This window comes from Heptranchias perlo, chromosome 37 (genome assembly GCF_035084215.1).
Source record: "Heptranchias perlo isolate sHepPer1 chromosome 37, sHepPer1.hap1, whole genome shotgun sequence".
Classification (NCBI taxonomy): domain Eukaryota; kingdom Metazoa; phylum Chordata; class Chondrichthyes; order Hexanchiformes; family Hexanchidae; genus Heptranchias; species Heptranchias perlo.
The window spans coordinates 3,832,026-3,857,082 of NC_090361.1; the positions used below are offsets into that span (position 1 = coordinate 3,832,026).

At 46.0% G+C, this 25,057-nt stretch overlaps 1 protein-coding gene across 1 annotated transcript; it reads left to right on the plus strand.

Annotated features, from left to right (window-relative positions):
- Positions 1 to 4,386: 4,386 nt before the first annotated feature.
- Positions 4,387 to 24,642, plus strand: LOC137304407 (prostaglandin E2 receptor EP1 subtype-like). The gene is made up of 3 exons (XM_067972987.1): positions 4,387 to 5,161; positions 16,186 to 17,077; positions 19,963 to 24,642. The coding sequence occupies exons 2-3, from the start codon at positions 16,211 to 16,213 to the stop codon at positions 20,206 to 20,208; spliced, it is 1,113 nt and encodes a 370-aa protein (XP_067829088.1). The 5' UTR covers positions 4,387 to 5,161; positions 16,186 to 16,210; the 3' UTR covers positions 20,209 to 24,642.
- The last annotated feature ends 415 nt before the right edge of the window (positions 24,643 to 25,057 follow it).

Here is a 25,057-nt window from a genome sequence, read left to right on the forward strand (position 1 = left end):
GGTTAGCAGTGACTCACTCCAATATCTCACCGTCCTGCATCTGGTGAGTGTCAGCTGAACTGTTCCCATTAAAATGATTTAACCTTGTAAAGCCTTTCCAATTATAAAACTTTTCAAAACATTTGGGTTCTACAGGGAAACTGCAGCCATAACTCAACAGTGTACCTCAACCCCAAGAAAGCCTCACCCAACATTCCCGTTTCCCATCCTTGTGGTCTTTCTGAAGAAAACTATCAATCTAGAGCCATATTATTGGCAATTTTGCACGGTGGATTTGTGACCATGAGGAACTAGATTCTAGAAATAACTGCTGGTGATCTTAATGGATAAAATGCTTATGTCCTCATATCCTCTTCATCACCAAGACCGCCTACTTCCATCTCCATAACATTGCCCACCTCCACCCCTCCTTCAACCCATCTGCTACTGAAACCCTCACCCATGCTTTTGTTACCTCCAGACTCAACTATTCCAATGCTCTCATGGCCGGCCTCTCATCTTCCACCCCCCCGTAAACTTCAGCTCATCCAAAACTCTGCTGCCTGTATCCGAACTTACACCAAGTCCCGTCCACCCATCACCTCGCTGACCTACATTGGCTCCCGGTCCGGCAATGCCTCGATTTAAAAATTCTCATCCTTGTGTTCAAATCCCTCCAAGGCCTCGTCCTTCCCTATCTCTGTAACCTCCTCCAGCCCAACAACCCCCCGAGGACTCTGCATTCCTCCAAGTCTGGCCTCTTGTGCATCCCCCGATTTCCTTCGCCCCCATCATTGGCGGCCGTGCCTTCAGCTGCCTCGGCTCTAAGCTCTGGAATTCCCTCCCCAAACCTCTCTGCCTCTCCACCGGAAATTGGCTGCTGCGTTTCCTATGTTACAACAATGATTACACTTATATAAAAAAAGTACTTCATTGGCTGTAAAGCGCTTTGGGACATCCTGAAGTCGTGAAAAGAGTGATATAAATGAAAGTCTTTCTTCTTAAGGCTTAATCTGCCTGAAATGGGGCTTCGGCAGGAAGTTAGGAAATAGCTTGTAAGGATGTGAGATTTGTAACATTAAAATTGATGATAACGAACATGCTTTCATCTCATGATTCTATGATTGATTTACTGGATTCTTTTGCCAAATGGGTAATAAGAACGTAACTCCGATTTCCATTTCTGTTTTCACACAAAGCTTCCTCTCAGATTGAAGATAGCACAACTTTCCCAAGACTTTTCCAAGCCATGTATTCAAACACTGATTGCGGGTTTTAAAAATGGTAAAGAAAACAGAACGAGGCAGCAGTAAAGCTCGGAGATCCTAATGCGATTCAACAATCTGATTAATCGCAAGAGCCTGCTCCATTTCTTAGACACATTGGCTGCAAAAAAATCACCAACAATATTGCACTATTAACTTGTTAAATGCTCATCAAGGCAAGTGATTCTAACACTAAGAATTACAAGGACTCACCGTGGGGTAATTTTACCTTTGGGCGAACGGCCGATATTGACTCTGTCGCCCAGTATAAAACTTCTTTGCCCAGAGAGTGGTGAGAATGTGGAGACTTATTGGGGGGGAGGCCAGAATCAGGGGTCATAAATATAAAATGGTCACTAATAAATCCAATAAGGAATTCAGGAAAAACTTCCTTATCCAGAGAGTGGTTAGAATGTGGAACTCGCTACCACAAGGAGTTGCTGAGACAAATAGCATAGACGCATTTAAGAGCAAGGTAGATAACACATGAGAGAGAAAGGAATAGAAGGATATCCTGATAGGGTGGGAGGAGGCTCGTGTGGAGCATAAACACTGACACAGATTGTTAATTATATCCCTATGATTTATATCAATTAGTATTAATTGTATTCGGGCGGTGCTTATCAATTAAGGACTCTCTTGTGTCCATTTATATGAGAGCTTATCGAGAGTGTGGAGTGTGTAATGTGGATCTCTGTGAATAAAGGCTTGGAAGCAACTGAAGACCAGGCTCTAGTGTTCTATCCTTCACCGGGCTATCCAGTTTATTACACAGACCAGTTGGGCCGAGTGGCCTGTTTCTGTGCTGTAAATTCTATGTAATTCTACGTAACTCTCCACCTTTTAAAAAAACTCCTCAAATCCCATCTTTTTGGTCTCCCCTCCTAATCTCTCCCTGCCCATTTCCCTTACGGCTATTTGTAACACAGCTTAAGATGTTTCTCTATAAAGGAAAGTTACTGTTGAGTTAGCAAAAAAAAAAATTACATTTGTGGATGTTGCAGAAACATGCCTATGGGCAGAATATGAACAGGAGATGGTGCAAAGGAAGTACAAGATTGACCTGTTAAATTGGGGCGAAGGGTGGTGCTCAGGGTAAGGGATCATTCAATGGGTTGATATGACAACAAATTGGAAAGCAGGAACATTAGTAACAAGGGTAACAATGTAATCATTGTAAACTGCTCTTGGCTATTTGTTCAAGTGGGGAGGCAATGGATTGGTTCTGAAAGTGAAAGATGATACAAGAATTTCTTATGCAATGATCATGGGCGAGTCGAACGTCTCATGGATAAAGTGGACAGGCAGGTACAACCAGAAGGATGAAAACACAGACACTTTCATTGAGGGGCCGCTGACTTGCAAAGTGAGGCAAAGAACCAAGGCAGCTGCTAGATTAGATTTAGTATTTAGCAATTCATCAGAATTGCTTAATAACCTGTAGGCAGGTCAGCCGTTGTGTTCTAGCGATAAGGAAAGAAAGAAAAAGATTTGCTTTTATAGCTCCTTTCAAGACCTCAGGGCACCCCAAAGTGCTTTACAGCCAGTGAAGTACTTTTGAACAGTAATCACTGTTGTAATGTGGGAAATGTGGCCGTCAATCTGTGCTCAGCAAGATCCCACAAAACAGCATGTGATCATCTATTTTTTTAGTGATGTCGGTTGAGGGATAAATATTGGCCCAGAACACCGGGGAGAACTCCCCTGCTCTTCTTTGAAATAGCACCATGGGATCTTTTACATCCACCTGAGAGGTTTAATGTCTCATCCGAAAGACGGCCCCTCCGACAGTGCAGCGACAACAACAACTTGCATTTATATAGTGCCTTTAACGTAGCAAAACGTCTCAATCACTCCCTCAGTTCTGCGCTGGAGTGTCAGCCTAGATTTTGTGCTCAAGTCTCTGGAGTGGGACTTGACTCTTAACTGTTCCTTAAATGATTCCAAGGTTTTCACCTCCACCGCTCTGCCCAGAATCCATTCCAAGTGTCGATCACTCTCTGTGTGTGAAGAAGGAGTTTCTGTTATCGACCCTAACTTTTCCCTTTTGCTGGTTTGATCCTGTGATCCCCTGTCCCGCTCCCACAGTTTAATTTAAAGCAGGATTTCTGATTAAACTTTTCCGTACATTGACCATCCTTCTTACCTCGATCACATGCCCTCTCAGTCGTCACGTCTCCAGGCTGGAAAGCCCAAGTCTCTCAGACCCTCGAGACTGGGGATCAGCCTCGACAGTGAAGGGCGGTGGGGCTGACCACCCATGGGGGGCATCACAGCTGAGCCCTTTCCCTTTCTCGCCCCACGTCCACACTCACCAACCGTACATCCGCCAGGGTTCACTGCACCGCGATCAGGAGCAGGAACCCGGCCTAATTTATTTTCCCTTCTCTAACCCGGGGGCACCGGGACCGATTCGAATCCACCTCCGCCCCCAGCTCCCTCCGGCAGTGATCCGGTAAATCGGCACAGACCGAGGATTGAAGCATGAGGCCATCCAGGTCTAGATGGTGCAGTCCCACACTCCAACCATCCTTCATGTGCGAGGCCAGAGAGTGAACGGCTATTCAACTGCTGGAGGGCTTCACATCCTAGCCTGACCCTCCGCTCCCCTCCCCCCTGCCACTGTCCTCACCCCAGCATCCACATGTTCACCTTCCCCAGCAGGAACGGACACCCAGCTCAATCCTAGCCGCCCCACTGCCACACACCAGCAGAGACCAGCAGAAATCAAACATCTGGGTTTACCCTGGCCCGTAAGACTTGGTTTAGCACCAGATGATATTAACCGAAGCACGGGGAAGCAGATGGTCACTGTCTAATCAAAAATAATAATACGCAAGAAACAGACCAAAGAGTTTACAAGGATCTTGATAGTGACCGGAGAATGAATAGTTCAGAACTCAGAATGAATGAGGATTTGGTGCAACAGAATTGTGTATGAGGAATTGCTTTTATTTTGGTTCCATACACTAAGTAAGTTGTCTGAGCCGAAGTGAGATCAAACTGAAGGCTTTTTAAAACGACTGGTTGCAATATTTCATTGAAGGACTCAAAGCTGTGATCCTTTCCCCTATTGGTTCTGAGCCGTGGAGCTGTGGAAAGGGGCTGGTTATAAAGGAGGTACGAGAGAGAGAGAGAGAGAGAGAGAAAGTCAAAGTCAGGACTGTTTCATGTAGACAAGCAGTTCCACGGAGCCAGAGACAGACTGAGGAAGACAGTGAAAATTGTGTTCCTGGCAGCTGGAAGCCTTCACTCTAACTTAAAAGAGAAAAGAACTCTCACTTTCAAAAGACAACCTAAGATCCTACAGACCAGGAAAATAGATTAGAGACAGCAGGAAACTGCCATCGAGGGTTTCACAATGACGGGAAAGAGGCAGATCCTCAGAGATCAGTTCAAAATCTAGATTTAAGAAACTTGTAAAGGAAAGTGATTTCCTTTTTCCCCCCCTCTCAAGCTTTCACACAGCCGGCAAGGATAGAGAAACCACAAATGCTTTTTTCTCTCTGCCATAGGAAGTATTGTTTCTCACCCTCCCACTTGTTTTTATTTTGCGTTTCTTTTTACCGCTCCTTCCGTATCGTACCAGGCTGCGTGTGTTTGTGTGTCTGTTTGTCACAGGACTGAATGAGTGCAGCCTCTCAGCAAGCAGTTTAAAGCACCCTCCCTCCTACCCTCTTCCTCAGGAAGGTGTGCTCGTAACCTCAGGGACAAGATCTGACTGCACCTTCTCTTCCTCATCTGGTCCGGACCGTAGGAGGACTTCAGTAGGGTCGTGCCGAGCACGTTCCACGGTTGGTGTCTTGCTGAAAGCGGGAAAACATTGTCTCGGAGGGTGAAGCTTTGAGAGCAGAAGCTTCTGCGGCAGGCGCCTACATCTGGGAGCGGGACATCCCGAGTAGAGGAAGAGGATAAAGGTAAGTTTTTAAAAATAAAATCGCTAGAGTAAATAGGGTCGGTAACCAGTGGACACAGATTTAAGATAATCGGCAAAAGACGGGGGAGATGAGGAGAATTTTTTTTAACGCAGTGAGTTGTTATGATCTGGAATGCGCTGCCTGAAAAGGCGATAACTTTCAAAAGAGAATTGGATAAATACTTGCAAAGGAAAAAATTTGCAGGGCTACGGGGAAAGAGCGGGAGGATTGGGGACTAATTGGATCGCTCTTTCAAAGAGCCGGCACAGGCACGATGGGCCGAATGGCCTCCTTCTCTGCTGTATGATTCCAGGATAAATAAAAGCTGAGGGTGTCGGGCGTGCTTCCTTCACACTTTGCTGCTGACTTTCACTCTCTAATAAAATGATCACCTGTCGCTCTTGTAATGAAACCAGAAACCATTGGTTAGCTGCAGCTCTGTGGCCATCTGAGGATGTCGGCTTGGTGCTTGTCGTGTGGAGCCAGTGCTGGGTTTGAGCTCTCTCGCTTTTTATTTCGGTTTTCCACCAGTTGTGTTTTCGCTTTTAATACCTGCAACATCGCGTGAAGTAGATTTGGATAAATATAAATAGAGTGACAGGGCATCTCATAACCCCGAGGTGTCAGGCTCGGCTCAGCGGCTAGCACTCTCGCCTCTGAGTCAGAAGATCGTTGGTTCAAGTCCCCATTCCAGAGACTTGAGCACGTAATCTAGGCCGACACTCCCGGTGCCAGTACCGAGGGAGTGCCGCACTGCCGGAGGTGCCGTCTTTCAGATGAAACGTTAATCTGAGGACCTGTCTGCCCTCTCAGGTGGATGTAAACGATCCCATGGCACCATTTCGAAGAAGAGCCGGGGGAGTTCTCCCCGATGTTCTGACCAATATTTATCCCTCAACCAACGTCACTAAAAAAACAGATTATCTGGTAATTCATCTCATTGCTATTTGTGGGATCTTGCTGTGCGCAAATTGGCTGCCGTGTTTCCTGCATTACAACAGTGACTGCACTTCAAAAGTGCTTCGTTGGCGGTAAAGCCCTTTTGGGACGTCCTGTGGTTCTGAAAGGCGCTATATAAATGCAAATCTTTCTTTCTTTCTTTCCGGCGGCCCATGTCCATTTTTGATTTGAAGACTCTGCTCTCCGGCACTAACCCGTCTTTCTATCCTCACCTTTTACATCTTTTTCTTTGGTCTGAGCAACTGGTGGCTCAGTGGGTAAATTCCCACGTTCACAATTATAATGGAATCTCCCTATGTAAACTTGTCACGCTGCAGTTACACCTTCCTGCCTGGGGGTGGGGGGGGGGCGCTGTTGCATTACCAGAGGGTTGAACTCGTCAATTTACTGAGTTTTATTTGGAAGGAGGGGGAGGAAGTTGCCTGAAAATCAAAAGGCGTTGAGTGACAATATACCAGGAGATTCTCAGAAGTTGGGAGGTCTTGTAGCGGGGGCTGTCTCTGTGGTGTGGTATCTGCACTCTCCATCTGTCGTGGGAAGGAAGTCAGATCACACTGGCCTCCTCCTGTTTACTGACCGCAGAATGAAATTGCTATCGCTGCATATTAATTTCAGCACGTCTGTTATCTAAAATTCCACAGCAGGTCATCAAATTGTCTCACATACTGCAAACAGCAACAGATTTTTATTCTTTGTACATAGTTAAACATTCCTGCTTCCATTAGGTCGAGCCCTTAAAGCAGGAGGTGTGATCAGCAGAGAGAGAGAGAGAGATAAAAATGACAGAGGTTAAAAAAAAAGTGAGAACAGCGTGGTCCAGAGGGACAGATATAAAAACAAAGGTTCACAGAGAGGGAAAAGTAGCGACAGAAAAGAAACAGAAAGAGAGACAAGGGTGCAAAAAGAGAAGCAGATTGACAGAAAAACAAAGAGAAAGAAAGAAAGACATGGAGAGAAAGAAGGAAAGGAAGAAATGGAGCGAAAATACAGAGGGAAAAAAGGAGTGAGACTAAAAAAAACAGCGTCAAGGCACAGAGAGTAAAACAACTCGAGGGAAAGAAAAAGTGACAAGGAAAAGGATGATGAAAAGAAAAAGACAGGGAACAGGGACAGAAAAATAGAAAGAGACAGAAAAACAGAAATAGAAAACATAGAGAACCACAGAATATCAGAGAAAGAGAGAAAAAACAAAGAGACAGCGAGAAATGGGGAAAGGGGAAAAGCAAAGAGACACAGAGGGAGGGGGAACACACACACAGTTCCCGTATAGTCGTGTGATACAAGAGTTTTTAACAGTTCTGCACGGCTCCACATTCCAACACAAAGCAAAGGGATATTATTTATAACTCACTTTATCACAGGAATTAATTTTTAAAACCCACAAGAGACGGATTGAGTACCACCAACTAATCCTCAGTTAAAAAAGAATGTTGTTTGGAAACAAAAGGAAATAAATTCTAGATCCTTAAAGTGTCAGAGAAGAAACAAACTGTCCGAATGTACATTGTAAACTGCTAACTGGCAAGAGGAAGGAGTAAAACGAAAGTATTTATTTAAAATAAATATGAAGTGTATTCATTCTGAAGGGTTTACTAATGAGAGCAGTCAGCTCTCAGCTCACAAATCATTCATTCTTTGTGGCTTTCCCATATATCTGTGTACACACAGAGACACACACATATAGATACACACTTGCACGCACACACATACGCGCACGCATATCCACACACACGCACACGCACGCACAAACACACACGCACAAACATGCGCACACACATACACATACGCGCACACATATCCACACACACGCACACGCACGCACAAACACACGCACACACATACACATACGCGCACGCATATCCACACACGCACACACATACACACGCACACACACACATACGCGCACGCATATCCACACACACGCACACGCACGCACAAACACACACGCACAAACATGCGCGCACACATACACATACGCGCACACATGTCCACACACACGCACACGCACGCACAAACACGCGCACACACATACACATACGCGCACGCATATCTACACACACGCACACACATACACACGCACACACATACACATACGCGCGCACATATGCACACACGCACACGCATGCACACACACGCATACACATACACACACACACACAAATACACATATACACACACTTGCAAGCAGACATACACATACACACACACACACACACACGCACGTACACGCATATACACACATACTGGGCTTTTGGTCAATATTGCGCTCATTAGGCTGAGGGATATTAGACTGGAAATGAAAGCCCTTCCCATGTCAGGTGTCCACTGACATCAGGAGCTCAGGTCAGGGCCAGCCTGTTTAGATGGAACACCCCCCTCTAATCGTTTCCTATATTACCCACAGTCGTTCTGAGATTGTTGACCAGTGCCAAATTAGGAGCAGTTTTGTACTTTGTGAAGGCGTGTCCAGTAGCAATGGTGAAACTCACATCAGCCGAGAGAGAGTGAGGGGAAGTGATTGCCCCATCAGCCCAGACTGGGTTAAAATCCCGATCTCAGAGAGTGCTAACCCCATTTTCCATTCAGTCTCCCTTAATGGTTTTAATTTCCTTCATCGTCAAATTCCTGGAACTCCCTCCCTGACAGCACTGTGGGAGAACCTTCACCACACGGACTGCAGCGGTTCAAGAAGGCGGCTCACCACCACCTTCTCAAGGGCAATTAGGGATGGGCAATAAATGCCGGCCTTGCCAGCGACGCCCACATCGCATGAACGAATAAAAAAAAAATTTCAACAAAATCAATCACTCCCTACTCTTGCAACTAACCGATGATCGTTTTATTCAGGAGTTAAAATCATATGATAATGAGGCAATGCACTTAATCAGTGGAATAGTGATTGTAATAATTTAATATATGTAATATTGACCATCAAAACCAAACTTTTTATTACCCAAACCTTCTTAATTAAATCACTGTGCCCTGACAGGATGTTACAGTCAGGATACCCGAATGAGGAAGAATTTCTTCACTCAGAGGGTCGTGAATCTTTGGAATTCTCTACCCCAGAGGGCTGTGGATGCTCAGTTGTTGAGTATATTCAAGACTGAGATTGATAGATTTTTGGACACTGAGGGAATCAAGGGATATGGGGATCGGGCGGGAAAGTGGAGTTGAGGTCGAAGATCAGCCATGATCTGATTGAATGGCGGAGCAGGCTCGAGGGGCCGGACGGCCTACTCCTGCTCCTATTTCTTATGTTCTTAAATGCACCATCAAGTGTGGTACCATACAGATCTTGAAGCCTCCGTCCTGGTCTGTGCTACATTAGCTGATTTCAGCAGCTAAGGAACTCCAGTTGACTACAGAGCCTTCAAGCTGGGGTGGAAGTGAAACACCCCTGCTCCTGATCTCTATCCACCTACTCGTGCTGCTGTCAGGAGAGGAGAGGTGGGAGTAGAATGGGAAATCAAGAGAGGCTGTACCTTCATGAAATGCGATTGGCAAAATCTCCCCTCGTCCGTTGACAGACACAAGCCATTGGGATGTGGGATCATTTCGCACTGCATGACATCACCACAACACACCTCTCCTCCCTCCCAAAACAAAAAACAAGTGTTTCAAACATTTTACTTAAATGAGGGCGGCGGCCCTTTAAATCTGAGCATATTAAGAAGAGGATTGCACCTCAGGAGCCCTTTTTAGGGGGGACTTCAACCATTAGTGGGAGACGTCATTCGGATTCCTTTTATAGTTGGAATTTTACTATCGGGACCATTTAAAAAACACGGAGTATCACTACAGTGACAAACAGCGATATAGCGCAGATGCTGGAAAATCTGAAATAAAATCAGAAAATGCTGGAAACACTCAGCAGCTCAGTCGGCATCTTTAGTGAGAGAAACAGAGTTAACGTTTCAGGTCGATGACCTTTCGCCAGTTCTGACCAAAGGTCAACATTATCACGACTGAGACATGTTTTGACCTAAAATCCTGGCCTCTTGCGCGTCCCCCGTTTTCATCGTCCCACCATTGGCGGCCGTGCCTTCAGCTGCCTCGGCCCCAAACTCCAGAATTCCCTCCCTAAACCTCTCCGCCTCTCTCTCTCCTCCTTTAAGACGCTCCTTAAAACCTACCTCTTTGACCAAGCTTTTGGTCACCTGCCCCTAATATCTCTACATGTGGCTCGGTGTGAAATTTTTAAATTATAATCGCTGCTGTGAAGCGCCTTGGGATGTTTTACTACATTAAGGGTGATATATAATTGCAACTTGTTGTTCTTTTAAACGGGGGGGCTTAACGTCAGGAATAAAAAAACAGAAGATGCTGGAAACACCCAGCAGGTCAGGCAGCATTGGTGGAGAGAGAAACAGGGTTAACGTTTTATCAGAACTGGAAGATGTTAGAGCTGAACAGCTTTTAAGCAAGTGCAGAGCCGGGGAAAAAGTGGGGGCAGGACAAGAACAAAATGGAGAGGTCTATGATAGGATGATGGGCTTAAAAAAAGAAAGACTTGTATTTCTATAGCGACTTTCACAACCACAGGACTTTACAGCCAATGAAGTGCTTTTTGAAGTGTAGTCACCGTTGTAATGTAGGAAACGCGGCAGCCAATTTGTGCACAGCAAGATCCCACAAACAACAATGTGATAATGACCAGATGGTCTGTTTTATTGATGTTGGTTGAGGGATAAATATTGGCCCCAGGACCCCGGGGAGAACTCCCCTGCTCTTCTTCAAAATAGTGCCATGGGATCTTTTACATCCACCTGAGGGGGCAGACAGGGCCTCGGTTTAACGTCTCATCCAAAAGACGGCACCTCTGACAGTGCAGCACTCCCTCAGTACTGCACTGGGAGTGTCAGCCTAGATTAATGTGACACTTACGGCAAATGCCAGAGGTAAGATCTTTAATATATTATTGAGAAATGTTTCGAACTTGGCTAAGGGGAAGATAAAACTTGGGATCTTAATGTAATTTTGAACTTGTCACAAGTTTCCCTGCGATCAGCAGCACCTCCAATCTCTACCTTCGCACCTCCAAAAACAGAAAACTAAAATCATCGTGGGTTTGAGTCCCGCGGAACGTTCTCTAATGTACTTACCTCTGCTTTATTGATGCAGATGTTAACCCATCTAAAATAAACAGCAATTTGTGCCAACATGTAAAGGGTTTTGATAAAGTAAATAAGGAGAAACTATTTCCACTGGCGGGGGGGTCAATAACCAGAGGTCACCAATTAAGATAATTGGAAAAAGAACCAGAGGGGAGACAAGGAGAATTTTTTTTTAACGCAGCGAGTTGTTATGATCTGGAACGCACTGCCTGAAAGGGCGTTGGAAGCAGATTCAATAATAACTTTGGATATAACATTTGCAGGGGAAAGAACAGGGGAGTGGGACTACCTGGATAGGTCTTTCAAAGAGCCAGCACAGGCATGATGGGCCGAGCGGCCTTCTTCTGTGCTGTATCAATCTATGAATCTAAGAACAGCTCACAGCGAGTATCAAACTCATTGGCGTTTAGTTAAGTGGAATGTAACGATCGAGTTAGAACATGTACACTGGAGATACGATCCTGTTTGTTTTCTAACTAACTCAATCTAAGGGGACTGCACACCATGCTTTTACCTCCGGGGCACAGGCTTGAAGTCAGTCCAAAGTGCATTCTCTCCGCCAGCTGTAAAGGTATCCAGTGAAATGAGTTTCAGACAGTCTCGTAAGCATGTTGCCTGGTAAGCATGTGACCACAGCACAACAGCTGCCCACAACATGGCACTAACTGGCAGTCCCGTACAGCGACCCCCACAGACGCCGGGTGGCAGGAGCAGGGAAATCAGGAAAGAGTTATACAGCACGGATAGAGGCCCTTCGGCCCATCGTGACAAAAGACTGAACAGGCTGGGGCTCTTTTCTCTAGAAAACAGAAGACTGAGAGGTGACCTGTTAGAAATGGTTAAAATTAAGAAGGGCTTCGATAGGGTAGATGAAGCGACTTATGGGGGAGTCCAAAACTAGATGCCATAAATATAAGATAGTCACTAATAAATCCAATAAGGAATTCAGGAGAAACTTCTTTACCCAGAGAGTGGTGAGAATGTGGAACTCACTACCACAAGGAGTAGTTGAGGCGAATAACATAGATGCATTTAAGAGGAAGCTCGATAAACACATGAGGGAGAAAGGAATAGAAGGATATGCTGATAGGGTGAGATGAAGTAGGGAGGGAGGAGGCTCATGTGGAGCATAAACACCAGGGGCCGAATGACCTGTTTCTGTGCTGTAAATTCTATGTGTTGTGTCCTGTCCAATGAGGAGATATCTGCTTTGTATTTGCTGCCTCCCAGTGGTGATAGATTGGGATCAGGAATATGTCCATGTGGGGAAATGAACCTGCATCACACCACTCAGTGGATGAACGCACTGTGCTAAGGTTTAATATTTTTATTCATGTTTACCCTTCTTTTTGGTTTTGTTCCCCTCCTTGCCCGAGACCACTGACAGTTACTGGGGTACAGTTTCAGTCACCAAGTGCCCTCTAATGCATCGCCCGAGGGGCCATTCCTAATGCGTGAACCTCGATAGACTGTCAACAAGCTATTTGACTGTGAGTGGCATCACAGCTGAGGCCATTACTGTCCTCTGCACGCACATACATCCATTGGATTAATCAGGACTGGGAACCCTGCCTGATTTCCCCCCCTTTTCTCTGTCGCCCAGGAACACTGAGGCAAATTGTAGCCCCCTCTCCCCCCCAACCATTGCTGACATTGGCTAACTCGGCGTAAGCAAGAGATTGTGCTCTTATGTTAGATTACTTGTAGGGATCTTAATAACTGAGCATTGAATTGCAAGGGAACAACACCCAGATATATTGAGCTTTCAAGACAGCTTCAGACATTGTGTTTAAGATGATTAGAGGATTTGATAGGGTAGATCCAGAGAAATTATTTCTGCTGGTGCAGGAGTTCAGAACAAGGGGGCATAACCTTAAAATTAGAGCCAGGCCGTTCAGGGGTGATGTCAGGAAGCACTTCTTCACACAAAGGGGAGTGGGAATCTGGAACTCTCTCCCCCAAAAAGCTGCTGAGGCTGGGGGTCAATTGAAAATTTCAAAAATTAAAATTGATCGATTTTTGTTGGGTAAGGGTATTATGGGATATGGAACCAAGGCGGGTAAATGGAGTTAAGATACAAATCAGCCATGATCTAATTGAATGGCGGAACAGGCTCGAGGGGCTGAACGGCCTCCTCCTGTTCCTACATGGAGCTTACTAACTGTAACTTGTAGACTGATGCCCTTTGCCTACATAAGAACATAAGAACATAAGAAATTGGAGCAGGAGTAGGCCAATCGGCCCCTCGAGCCTGCTCCGCCATTCAATAAGATCATGGCTGATCTGGTCCTAACCTTAAATCTAAAATCATGTCCAATTTCCTGCCCGCTCCCCGTAACCCCTAATTCCCTTTACTTCTAGGAAACTGTCTATTTCTGTTTTAAATGTATTTAATGATGTAGCTTCCACAGCTTCCTGGGGCAGCAAATTCCACAGACCTACCACCCTCTGAGTGAAGAAGTTTCTCCTCATCTCAGTTTTGAAAGAGCAGCCCCTTATTCTAAGATTATGCCCCCTAGTTCTAGTTTCACCCATCCTTGGGAACATCCTTACCGCATCCACCCGATCAAGGCCCTTCACAATCTTATATGTTTCAATAAGATCACCTCTCATTTTTCTGAACTCCAATGAGTAGAGTCCCAATCTACTCAACCTCTCCTCATATGTCCACCCCCTCATCCCCGGGATTAACCGAGTGAACCTTCTTTGTACTGCCTCGAGAGCAAGTATGTCTTTTCTTGGTATGCCTGGTTCTAATCTGTTGCTTAATTGTAAATTTGATGGAGGGAATATCTATAAATTCTCCTTTCTAGAGGCCCCCTTGGTCTGTAGATAAACACAAAGCAATGAGAGTAGGGAGGGCAATAAATTCAACAGTACTCTACAGAACTACACACGTGAGGAGGATGTGATGGAGAAATCTCTGAAACCATCAACAGAGCAGGAGTAAAGAAAGCAGACGAGATCTTAGGGGTAATAGCCAGAGGGATGGAGTGGAATGAAGTGTTAAGAGGTTTAGACAAGCACTGGTCTGGCCTCATATGCAGTAATGTGTATAATTCCGATCGCAGCAGTGGGGACATTTTTGCACTGGAGGGCGTACAGTGAGGGACAAGTAACCAGATAGCTTAGAGCAGGCTCCATGAGTTAACAAGGAGTGTCGTTAACCAGAATGATTACATGTAAATTCTGGATGATGGGACGAATGGCCTTTTCTCTAAACAGTTCAACTTTGGAGGGTAATTTTAACCTAACTTGCCGAGCAGGAATCCCATGGGATCGGGTGGGACGCTGGTTTTACATCCCGCCCGATACTGACTTCAATGGAGAGTAGAATCAGGCCGGGTGTAAAACCAGAGGTATGTTAAAATTCCCCCTCTTATCTTCTTCACCTTATCTTACACTGTGAATCAGAGTTACCCTTTAATTTCAGCTACACCCCTGGATTCCCGCCAGTCTTGGTCAGATTTCAAAATAGATTTGCTTCTGGTCTCTTTTATTCTGTTGTCTCAAGATGAGTTTCACAGCTGTCCAGCTGCTTAGTGTGAACTGAATGAAGATCAATGTAGATCAGGATTTCCATTTCTGGGAAGCCAATATCCAGTGGCTCGCTATAAACGGCAAAAGGCATGTGAAGCGACTAACTCCCCTCTGGATAACCAGTAAGTGGAAAACACAGTTGAAAAAGACCAACCCCTTCTGGTGGGAATAGATAAGTCCAGGTGAAAGGATCACTTTACACAGTCACTCCCAGTAGATAAGGCTTGGGAATAGGACCATGAATGTTCCTTCTCTCTCTAACCCATGGGCATTGAGATTGTGCCTCTCCTTGCTGCCACCCAGATTAAGACAATGCAGAGGAGTCAAGTCTGAGATCTTTCTCTGGTCCCCGTGGCTTGGCGATCAACCTCATTCTGTCTTCAGAAAACAAGAAGGTCATTTTACAGTTGACAATCAGATGCAAAAACTTCCTATTTCTCAATACAATTCTTCATTTATTGCTGGACATGCGAGACATCGCCTCCTCAATCATGGAGGCCAGGATGGTCAGGGAAATTGGTTTACCATGACTTTAATGGATGCCTCTTGTGGGCACAAAGCCATCTGGAGCACAGGCTGAGCAATTACTTGTACATATATACATGTGTATATAGCACCACCCACTGAGGGAGGCTGGAAAGTAGTGTCAACGAGCAAATAAATACTTCAATCGAAATAAAACCTAGAGTTTTTCCTCAAGCATCCACAGACAGTGAGAAGGAACTTGCATTTATATAGAGCCTTTCATGACCTCAGGACACCTCAAAGCACTTTACAGCCAATGAAGTCCTTTTGAAGTGTAGCCATCGTAATATATGAAACACGGCAGCCAATTTGTGCACAGCAAGGTCCCACAAACAGCAATGTGATAATGACCAGATCATCTGTTTTTAGGTGTAGGTTGAGAGTTAACTATTGGCCAGGACACTGGGGAGAATTCTGCTCATCTTCGAAATGGTGCCTTGGGATCTTTTAAGTCCACCTGAGAGGGCAGACGGGGGACTTAGTTCAACATCTCATTCAAAAGACGGCACCTCCGACAGTGCAGCACTCCCTCAGTACTGCAATGGGAGTGTCAGCCTGGATTATGTGCTCAAGTCTCTGGAGTGGGGCTCAAACCCATGACCTCAGAGGCTAGAGTGCTACCCACTGAGCTACAGACTGGGACTGAGGTGAAACATCTTGGTTCTGGCAGGAATTGTGGCTCACTAAGGTAATAGAAAATGTCCCCTTTTTGTAACCATGATGTGCCTCTCAATATCCAGACAAAGGTTTCAAGTTAGAGCGACAGGCAGCACTTGGTTCTCAAACTAACAACTTTTTGATCAAGTGATTGCTACCTCGAGCATTTACTTCATTCAGAACGAGTTTTTATTTATTTAACACTATTCATTCTTCACTTAATAGGAACATCAATGGATCGGTGTGGATTATGGACGTGGTGAAATGCATCATGGGACAATATGCCAACACGACCGCGCTCTATCAAGACTCTCTTAATGGCATCAGCAGCCCCAATGACAACAGCAGCCTGTCTCAGACTAACGCCAGCACCAACACACCACTCTGCTCAGAGGTAGCTGCTCCATCTTCTAAATCAGTCGCCATACCCAGCTTCTCGATGACTTTGGGGGCCTTGTCGAACATCATCGCTCTGGTCATTCTGGTCAAGTCCTACGCCAGGTTCCGCAGGCGGTCGAAAGCCACCTTCCTCCTCTTCGCCAGCAGCCTGGTGGTGACCGACTTTGCGGGGCACGTCATACCGGGGGCTCTGGTCCTCTGCATCTACTCTGAGAAGATAAACAGCACTGGGGCCATGTGCCAGTTTCTGGGGGGCTGTTTGGTGTTTTTCGGCCTGTGCCCGCTGTTTCTTGGTTGCATCATGGCGATTGAACGGTGCGTTGGGGTCACAAGGCCCCTCCTCCATTCGGCGGTGGTGACCTCCACCCGGACTAAGTTCACGGTCGTCTCCCTCTGGCTAGTAGCTGGCGCTGTCGCTCTGCTGCCGTTCATGAACTTTGGCAGGTACGACGTCCAATGGCCCAAGACCTGGTGCTTTATCAGCGTGGGCCCCGGCAGCAACTGGACAGATGACGCCTTCGCCCTGCTCTTCTCATTCTTAGGAATGATGGCCCTTTTAATATCCCTGATCTGCAACACCATCAGCGGCGTGACACTAATCCAAGCCAGGATTAAGAAGATGAACTGTAACCGGAGAGCCAAGTCTCACGACATTGAAATGGTTGTCCAGTTGGTTGGGATCATGATGGTCTCTTGCATCTGCTGGAGTCCTCTGCTGGTGGGTATTGGAAATAACATGTAATGTTATCTAAAATACTTAATTTACTCACCTAATGAGATTTTTTAAAAAATAGATTACACCAACAACAACTTGCATTTATATAGTGCCTTTAACGTCGTAAAAACATCCCAAGACTCTTCATAGGAGCGATGATCAGACTAAATTTGACACCAAGCCACATGAGATATTAGGACAGGTGACCAAAAGCTTGGTCAAAGAGGTAGGTTTTAAGGTGCGTCTTAAAGGAGGAGACAGAGGTAGAGAGGCGGAGAGGTGTCGGGAGGGAATTCCAGAGCTTAGGGCCTAGGCAGCTGAAGGCACAGCCGCCAATGGTGGAGCGATGAAAATTGGGGATGCCCGAGAGGCCAGAATTGGAGGAGCGCAGAGATCTCGGAGGGTTATAGGGCTGGAGGAGGTCACAGAGATAGGGAGGCCATATCTTACACTCATTAAATGCATTTTAATATAAATTGCTTTTGGAGTTATCTCTATATTAAAAATGTAATGTGTAACACACCATTGTTGTAAGCATCACTCCTTAGACGTCACACTTCAGATGTCGCACCTCAGTGTATCTTCTGACTCGCTATCAGCAATGCCACGGGAGGTCTGCTAGGGTCAAGTCTTGCGTTCCGTCCACACGTCACATTTGAAAGTCCCGCACGTAATGTCTACCTCACACTTGCGCCTGATTGGCCCAAACATGTTCCTAAAACAGCAACAAATTACAAACTGACCAGACAGGAATTTACCGACCAACAAAGTATTGGCAAAAAGGAGAAAACAAATCCTCTAATTATGCTCAGGATGTGCCTGTTCACTGCAGTCTCGACTCAGGTTCCCGGCTTCCTTATGTCTTTAGGAGTGGTGATTTTGGACCTTTCTCTGGTCACGTGTCCTTTAAAGCTGGTACTCGGTCAATGAAAGTCCGTTGTTAGGTGTCCTGGTCAATATTCATCCCTCAACCAACATCTTTAAACAACTTTAAAGATTATCTAGTCATTTATCTCATTGCTGTTTGTGGGATCTTGCTGTGCACAAATGTCCAACGTTACAACACTTTAAAAAAAATAGTTCATTGGCCGCCCTGTCATTGTTTTGGGACGTCCTGAGGTTGTGAAAGGCGCGATATAAATACAAGCCTTTTATCTTCTTTCTTATTTTTGGCTACTGGAACTCTTCTTTTGTTGGAGGCCTGGTGATTGAGGTAAACTAAGATTTCTTAAAACACTCCCTTTTCTGTTGCTAAGTAACTCATTGCTGCAGCAAGATACAACCTGTCTCCGAGCAGCAAGATACGACCTGTCTCCGAGCAGCAAGATACGACCTGTCTCCGAGCAACAAGATACGACCTGTCTCCGAGCAGCAAGATACGACCTGTTTACGAGCAGCAAGATACGACCTGTCTCTGAGCAACAAGATACGACCTGTCTACGAGCAGCAAGTCGTTGCGCTATCTGTGGTGCCACAGCTCCCCTTTGTGCTGCATTGGGGCTTTTTCATGTCAATGCAGTGCAGCGCATTTATTTTCCCGCTTGAAGGAGCCCACTGTCCGTGCAGAGAATTGGTGAATCCACCAGAATTATTCCACAAGCTTCATGGCGCTTTATACATTGTGTATCGAATTATGATAATGTTTGTAGTTGTTCTTTGCCCTGATAATGTGGTGTAAATACTGCCAGAGGCTGAACCTGACAGTTTGCTACTCTGGTGTCCTATTTGATCCTGAATTGAGTTTCCAACCTCATACCTGCTCCATCACCAAGACCGCCTACTTCCACCTCAGTAACATTGCCCGTCTCCGCCCACCTCAGCTCATCTTCTGCCTGAGATCCTCATCCATGCCTTTGTTACCTCCAGACTTGACTATTCCAATGCTGTCCTGGCCTCCCACCTCGCACCCTCCGTAAACTCGAGCTCATCCAAAACTCTGCTGCCCGTATCCTAACTCGCACCAAGTCCCATTCTCCCATCACCCCCTGTGCTCGCTGACCTACACTGGCTCCCGGTCCAGGAACGCCTCGATTTTAAAATTCTCATCCTTGTGTTCAAATCCCTCCATGGCCTCACCCCTCCGTATCTCTGTGACCTCCTCCAGCCCTACAACCCTCTGATACCTCTGCGCTCCTCCAATTCTGGCCTCTTGCGCATCCCCGATTTTAACCCCTCCACCATTGGCGGCTGCTCCTTCAGCTGATTGGGCCCTAAGCTCTGGAATTCCCTCCCTAAACCTCTCTGCCTCTCTAACTCTCCTCCTTTAAGACGCTCCTTAAAGCCTTCCTCTTTGACCAAGCTTTTAGTCACCTGTCCTAATATCTCCTTTTGCGGCTCTTTTGGGTGACAAATCGGTGCCATTTTGGGGCACTGGCTGCTTTGACATCGGCCCAGTGAGCTGCCAGGCCCCAAACGGGCCTCCCGATGCAGCTCGCTGGATCAAGGCTGGGAAATATCAGGCTCCCCCCTGGCCAGCCAACAATGGATAAATTCCCACAAGTGGGGAAATGCCACTGAAGATTCGTCTAATTTATTTTAAATGTTAAAATGTTAGTGGAGAGATGTATTTTTGACACCCAAGTATTAAATGTTCATAGATTAACATCGCTCCCAGGCTTGTATTAGGAGTCGATCCTTCTTTGGTTTAGGTCATCTATGAGATAGGGTGAGATGACGAGCGGTGGGAGGAGGCTCGTGTGGAGCGTAAATGCCGGCATAGACCAGATGGGCCGAATGGCCTGTTTCTGTGCTGTAGACTCGATGTAACCATCATCCCAGCACAGCTGTGACCAAGGTCAACATTTCTCTTCCAATCATGGATGCTCCCAGATACATTCAACTACATTTCTACAATTCACTAAACCTACATTAATTTTGTTTGATTTCAGGTGACTGTCTCTATGACTAGAATTCAGCGCACTGAGGAATACGGTTGGCTAAGCTTCCTTGGGGTGCGTATGGCCTCCTGGAATCAGATTCTTGACCCTTGGGTCTACATCCTGCTCCGCCGTGCAGTCCTGAGGAACATTTACAAAATAATTGTAAGAAAGACTGACCTCAATAAGAGCAAGTTTGACCGTTGGGAGATCAGCTCTTTTCAGAGTTCTGAGCGCAGTGTAGTGAACAGGTTTTGAACGCAAATAGCCTCTACGGATTGGAACAGATTGTAGAAGCAGTTGGTCACCTGGACATGTATCAGGCCTGGTTCAATGGGGACCAAAAGAAACCTTCAAAGAACAAAAAAGGAGTCTTTGGACGAACAAAATGCAGGAGATGACACTAGGGAGACAAGAGGAGGAGAAGATAAGATTGTAAAAGGACTCGATGATGACTATGTTCGGCATAGCTTCCCTCAGGGTCACTTGGAGCAGCTGGTATTGGCTGGTGGGGGGGGGGTCAATATATCAGGAGAAAACAAATTGCCATTTGAGATCTGATTTAGATCAAAGAGTGTTGTGGACATGAAGATTGAGAAATTCAGTCTGAAACTGAATTAAAGTGCCTCAAATTATGGAGGACTGGACACAGCCAACTGCATTGTGGTTATTATCATAGTCACCTACTGAGTTGTATAGTCAGTGGAGTATCTATGCACACAACGGACTGATACATCTTTCGTGTAGTCATGTCTTTCTTTGGGCTTCAGTTGACCTGTGCGACCCTCGAGGATCACCAAGAAAGGAAAAGATCCATTTTGCCTCATTGTGATTTTGGGGCGAATGCAAGTCCATGATGGGCAGGCAGGGGAGAGTCCAGCTGAGGTTGAAGTCACGTGCCCTGAACTTTGACTGATCCTGCAGACCAGTAACTTGACGGCAAAGTGCTCGCAAGTCTACCAGGAGTTTATGGCTCGAGAATCCAAAGTTAGTCCGGTCACTCTCAAATCAGCCAGCCACAGCTGGGCTGAATTATGCCAGTTTCCATCTAGGTGGGACATGTTCCTTGTGGAAAGCCATCTCTTAGGAGCGAAAAGATGGCTTGTTGGCCATTCCGTTATAAATAGTCTTCTGACTGTCTCACTTTGCGCAGTGGAGATTGTTGGGACATCTACATTTTTGGCAGTAGCCACTTTCCTGGCCACACAGGACCTCTTGTGAAAGAGAAAGAGGAGGGATAAGCAGCTACGCATCAAGAATAAGTGTACAAAAAAAATACTATCCTGCACAAGAGTAGAAAATAAAGGGGTAGTGCATGCAACTTTAGCAAGAACAGCCAACCGTCAGCTTCCGAACACAGCTAAAGAAACCGGTCAACAATATTACACTGGCCATCTGCGTGAAATGGTGTTTAATGTTGTAACTGCCTTAGTGCGCCAAAATGTTCCAAGTTATCAAGTGTGTGTTTTCGAGGGGACAGCATGTCACTGGCTGGCATAGAATTATCTAAAGACGGGAGATGACGACACTTTTTTGTTTAAATGTCTGCTACTTTCACAATGGCATCCAACTGGATCTAGATATCAGACTGCAAACTGGATAACCTACAATTGTCAGCATGATTAAGAAGCACTGAACAGGCTTATTTCTTTGTAGGAGCTGTTAATATTTTTGAGGTGTGCTGCCTTTTACTGAGGTAGTTCTTGGCCTTTCTGATCTCTGACGAGAACCTTTGGTTTCCACACAATTGTTTTGATGTTGACAAAAGTTTTTTTTCTTTTTCCTTTTAAATATGTTCATTTCCTTTTCGTTCCCCCCTGTCCGCCGTGCAACCTGCCCCTCGAACAGGTGGACGAGGGGCTCAGTTTACCCTCATGCTTCAGCCCAGTCTGTAACCAGCGACGTGTGTTGCCCAAGGTAACTCCATTATACCTGCCCGTGGTGTTGATCATGGCCTCTGATCGATACGTTCCCCAATGATCCGACTGAGAGCAGGAGGTTGCTACGGGGTGGCGGTAACATGACAACCAAATTCGACCTACCAGAGTTTGGTGCAACTCATTAGTACACCCAAATACTTTGGCACAATGTTGCCATGGGAAGGGTTCTGTCCAGCCTCAGTAAGGTCATGTCATTGGTTCTGCTGCCTGGGTACAAGGACATAGAATTTCTTAATTTACAGAAATATTCAACATAAATTGGAGATTCTTTGTCCTTGATAGGACAAGGAATAGCAACCTTCTTACCCTTAACAAAAGAAACCTTTTTACCAATTGACTATTAAACACTGAATGGTCCCATGATAAACCACACCCTTCTCTGTCACTCAACATTTCCTCTTTAAGGGTTACAGAACCAAGGTGGGTAAATGGAGTTAAGATACAGATCAGCCATGATCTAATTGAATGGCGGAACAAGCTCGAGGGGCTGAATGGCCTTCTCCCCTGTTCCTATGTTCCCTCCCTACCACAGAGTTAATAACGGCAGCTCTGTGTATCTGTTTACAGTGGAAGCCAATTTATCAAACTGGATGAAAACAACACGTCCATCAATTCCTGATCTATTACAATTTATCAAACATCTTATTTTCTTTTCTTTAGAAACGAGAAGGCTGAGGGGTGACCTGATAGAGGTCATTAAAATTATGAAGGGGGTTTGATAGGGTAAACGTAGAGAAGATGTTTCCACTTGTGGGGGAGACCAAAACTAGGGGCCATAAATATAAGATAGTCACTAATAAATCCAATAGGGAATTCAGGAGAAACTTCTTTACCCAGAGAGTGGTGAGAATGTGGAACTCACTACCACAAGGAGTAGTTGAGGTGAATAGCATAGATGCATTTAAGGGGAAGCTGGATAAACACATGAGGGAGAAAGGAATAGAAGGATATGCTGATAGGGTGAGATGAAGAGGGGTGGGAGGAGGCTCATGAGGAGCATAAACACCGGGATAGACCAGTTGGGCCACATGGCCTGTTTCTGTCCGTAAATTCAGTGTAATTCCATGTAAAATTGCTCGAGGCCACAATAGACCCCTCGGCATCTGTAAAAGGAAAAGCCAAAATGGTTCATTTTGACAAAAGACCTCGACTTAAAACAGTATCGTCCCTTTCTGGTTATAGATGCTAGTGGATCTGCCCTGTATTTATTTTCAGATTTGCAGGCCTTTTTTCTCCCCCCCCACCCCCCCCCCACTTTCTCCCCGTCGGGTATTTCACGCGTGTTTGAATCCAATCCTCCGCCTCTTGTGTCACCAGCGTACGCCAAAAAGGACACTGAGCTGAGCCCATGAGTGAGTGAATTGTGCACTGCTGGCCTTCGGAACTGCCCAACCCAGGCAATGGTCGTGGGAATCAGAGCTTCACCTTTAAAGGAACACACGTAAAACCAGTGGGCACAGAAGGCAGATGTTATCTAAGGTGTCAGCCGTGGGTCAGTGGGTGGCGTGAATACCCCTGACATCGGGAGGTTGTGGGATCTAAGCCCCACTCCGGAGATTTGAACACAAATTCCAGGCTGTCACTCCCAGTGCAGTACTGAGGGAGTGCTGCACTGTCGGAGGTGCCGTCTTTTGGATGAGACATCAAACCGAGATTGGGACTCTACTCATTGGAGTTCAGAAGAATGAGAGGCGATCTTATTGAAACATATAAGATTGTGAAGGGCCTTGATCGGGTGGATGCGGTAAGGATGTTCCCAAGGATGGGTGAAACTAGAACTAGGGGGCATAATCTTAGAATAAGGGGCTGCTCTTTCAAAACTGAGATGAGGAGAAACTTCTTCACTCAGAGGGTAGTAGGTCTGTGGAATTTGCTGCCCCAGGAAGCTGTGGAAGCTACATCATTAAATAAATTTAAAACAGAAACAGACAGTTTCCTAGAAGTAAAGGGAATTAGGGGTTACGGGGAGCAGGCAGGAAATTGGACATGAATTTAGATTTGAGGTTAGGATCAGATCAGCCATGATCTTATTGAATGGCGGAGCAGGCTCGAGGGGCCGATTGGCCTACTCCTGCTCCTATTATGTTCTTATGTACCTGGTCGTTTACCTCATTGCTGGTTTGTGGGATCTTGCTGTGCGCAAATTGGCTGCCGCGTTTCCTACATTACAACAGTGAGTACACTTCAAAAAAAAAAGTGCTTCGTTGGCTGTAAAGCACATTGGGACGTCCTGAGGTCCTTCCTTCTTTACCCAGTTTGGCTCTGTTGGCATCTGTGGTCATGTGCATCGCAGCTACGTGACGTATGTGGGCAAAGGCAGACTTCGGACGTGGGCGAACATCCTCTGGGATGGGGCTAAACTTAAAAAAAAAAGCACTGACCACTTTCTAGAAAATTCCAAAAACATTAACAGTCCAGACTGTGAGCCATTGGGTGAAGGGGGTTATGTCATAAACTCCAGCAACTGTTGGTTCCATGGACAGTCTAACTCCTATAAATTGTTGCACTTTATTTTGCGAGTCGCTCGTAAATGAAATATATATATTTGCTAAAATCCCAGTAGTTTATTTTTTGTGGAGTCATTCAGGAATGCAAACAATATTTTAGCTGAAAGAATTTTTAGAAATATATATAATAAATGAATGTATTTAAGAATTACTGTAATTAGTTTTAAAAATATACCTGCTCCATGTATTTTTGTATTTCAGTCTGCGTTTTGATGTGTTTGAATAAAACTAGATGTTCATCATAATCTTTGCCTTTATTATTTGACTGGCAGCCCTCCATTGACATGACTGTGGGGGAGGGGTGAGGGTGTGGGGGAGGGGTGAGGGGGTGGGGAGGGTGAGGGTGAGGGGTGAGGGGGTGGGGTGGGGGAGGGAATCGGGGAGGGGTGAGGGGGTGGGGAAAAGTGGGTGAGGGGTCAGGGGGTGGATGAGAGGTGAGGGGGTTGGGGGAGGGGGTGGTGTGAGGGGGTGGGGGTTGAGGGAGGGAGGGGTGGGGGGGTGGGGAGGGTGTGAGGGGTGAGGGGGTTGGGGGAGGGGGTGGGGGGAGGGGTGGGGGTGGTGTGAGGGGGTTGGGGAGGGGTGGGGGGTGGGGTGGTGTGAGGGGGGAGGGGGTGGGGGTTGAGGGAGGGGGGGTGGGGGTGGTGTGAGGGGTGAGGGGGT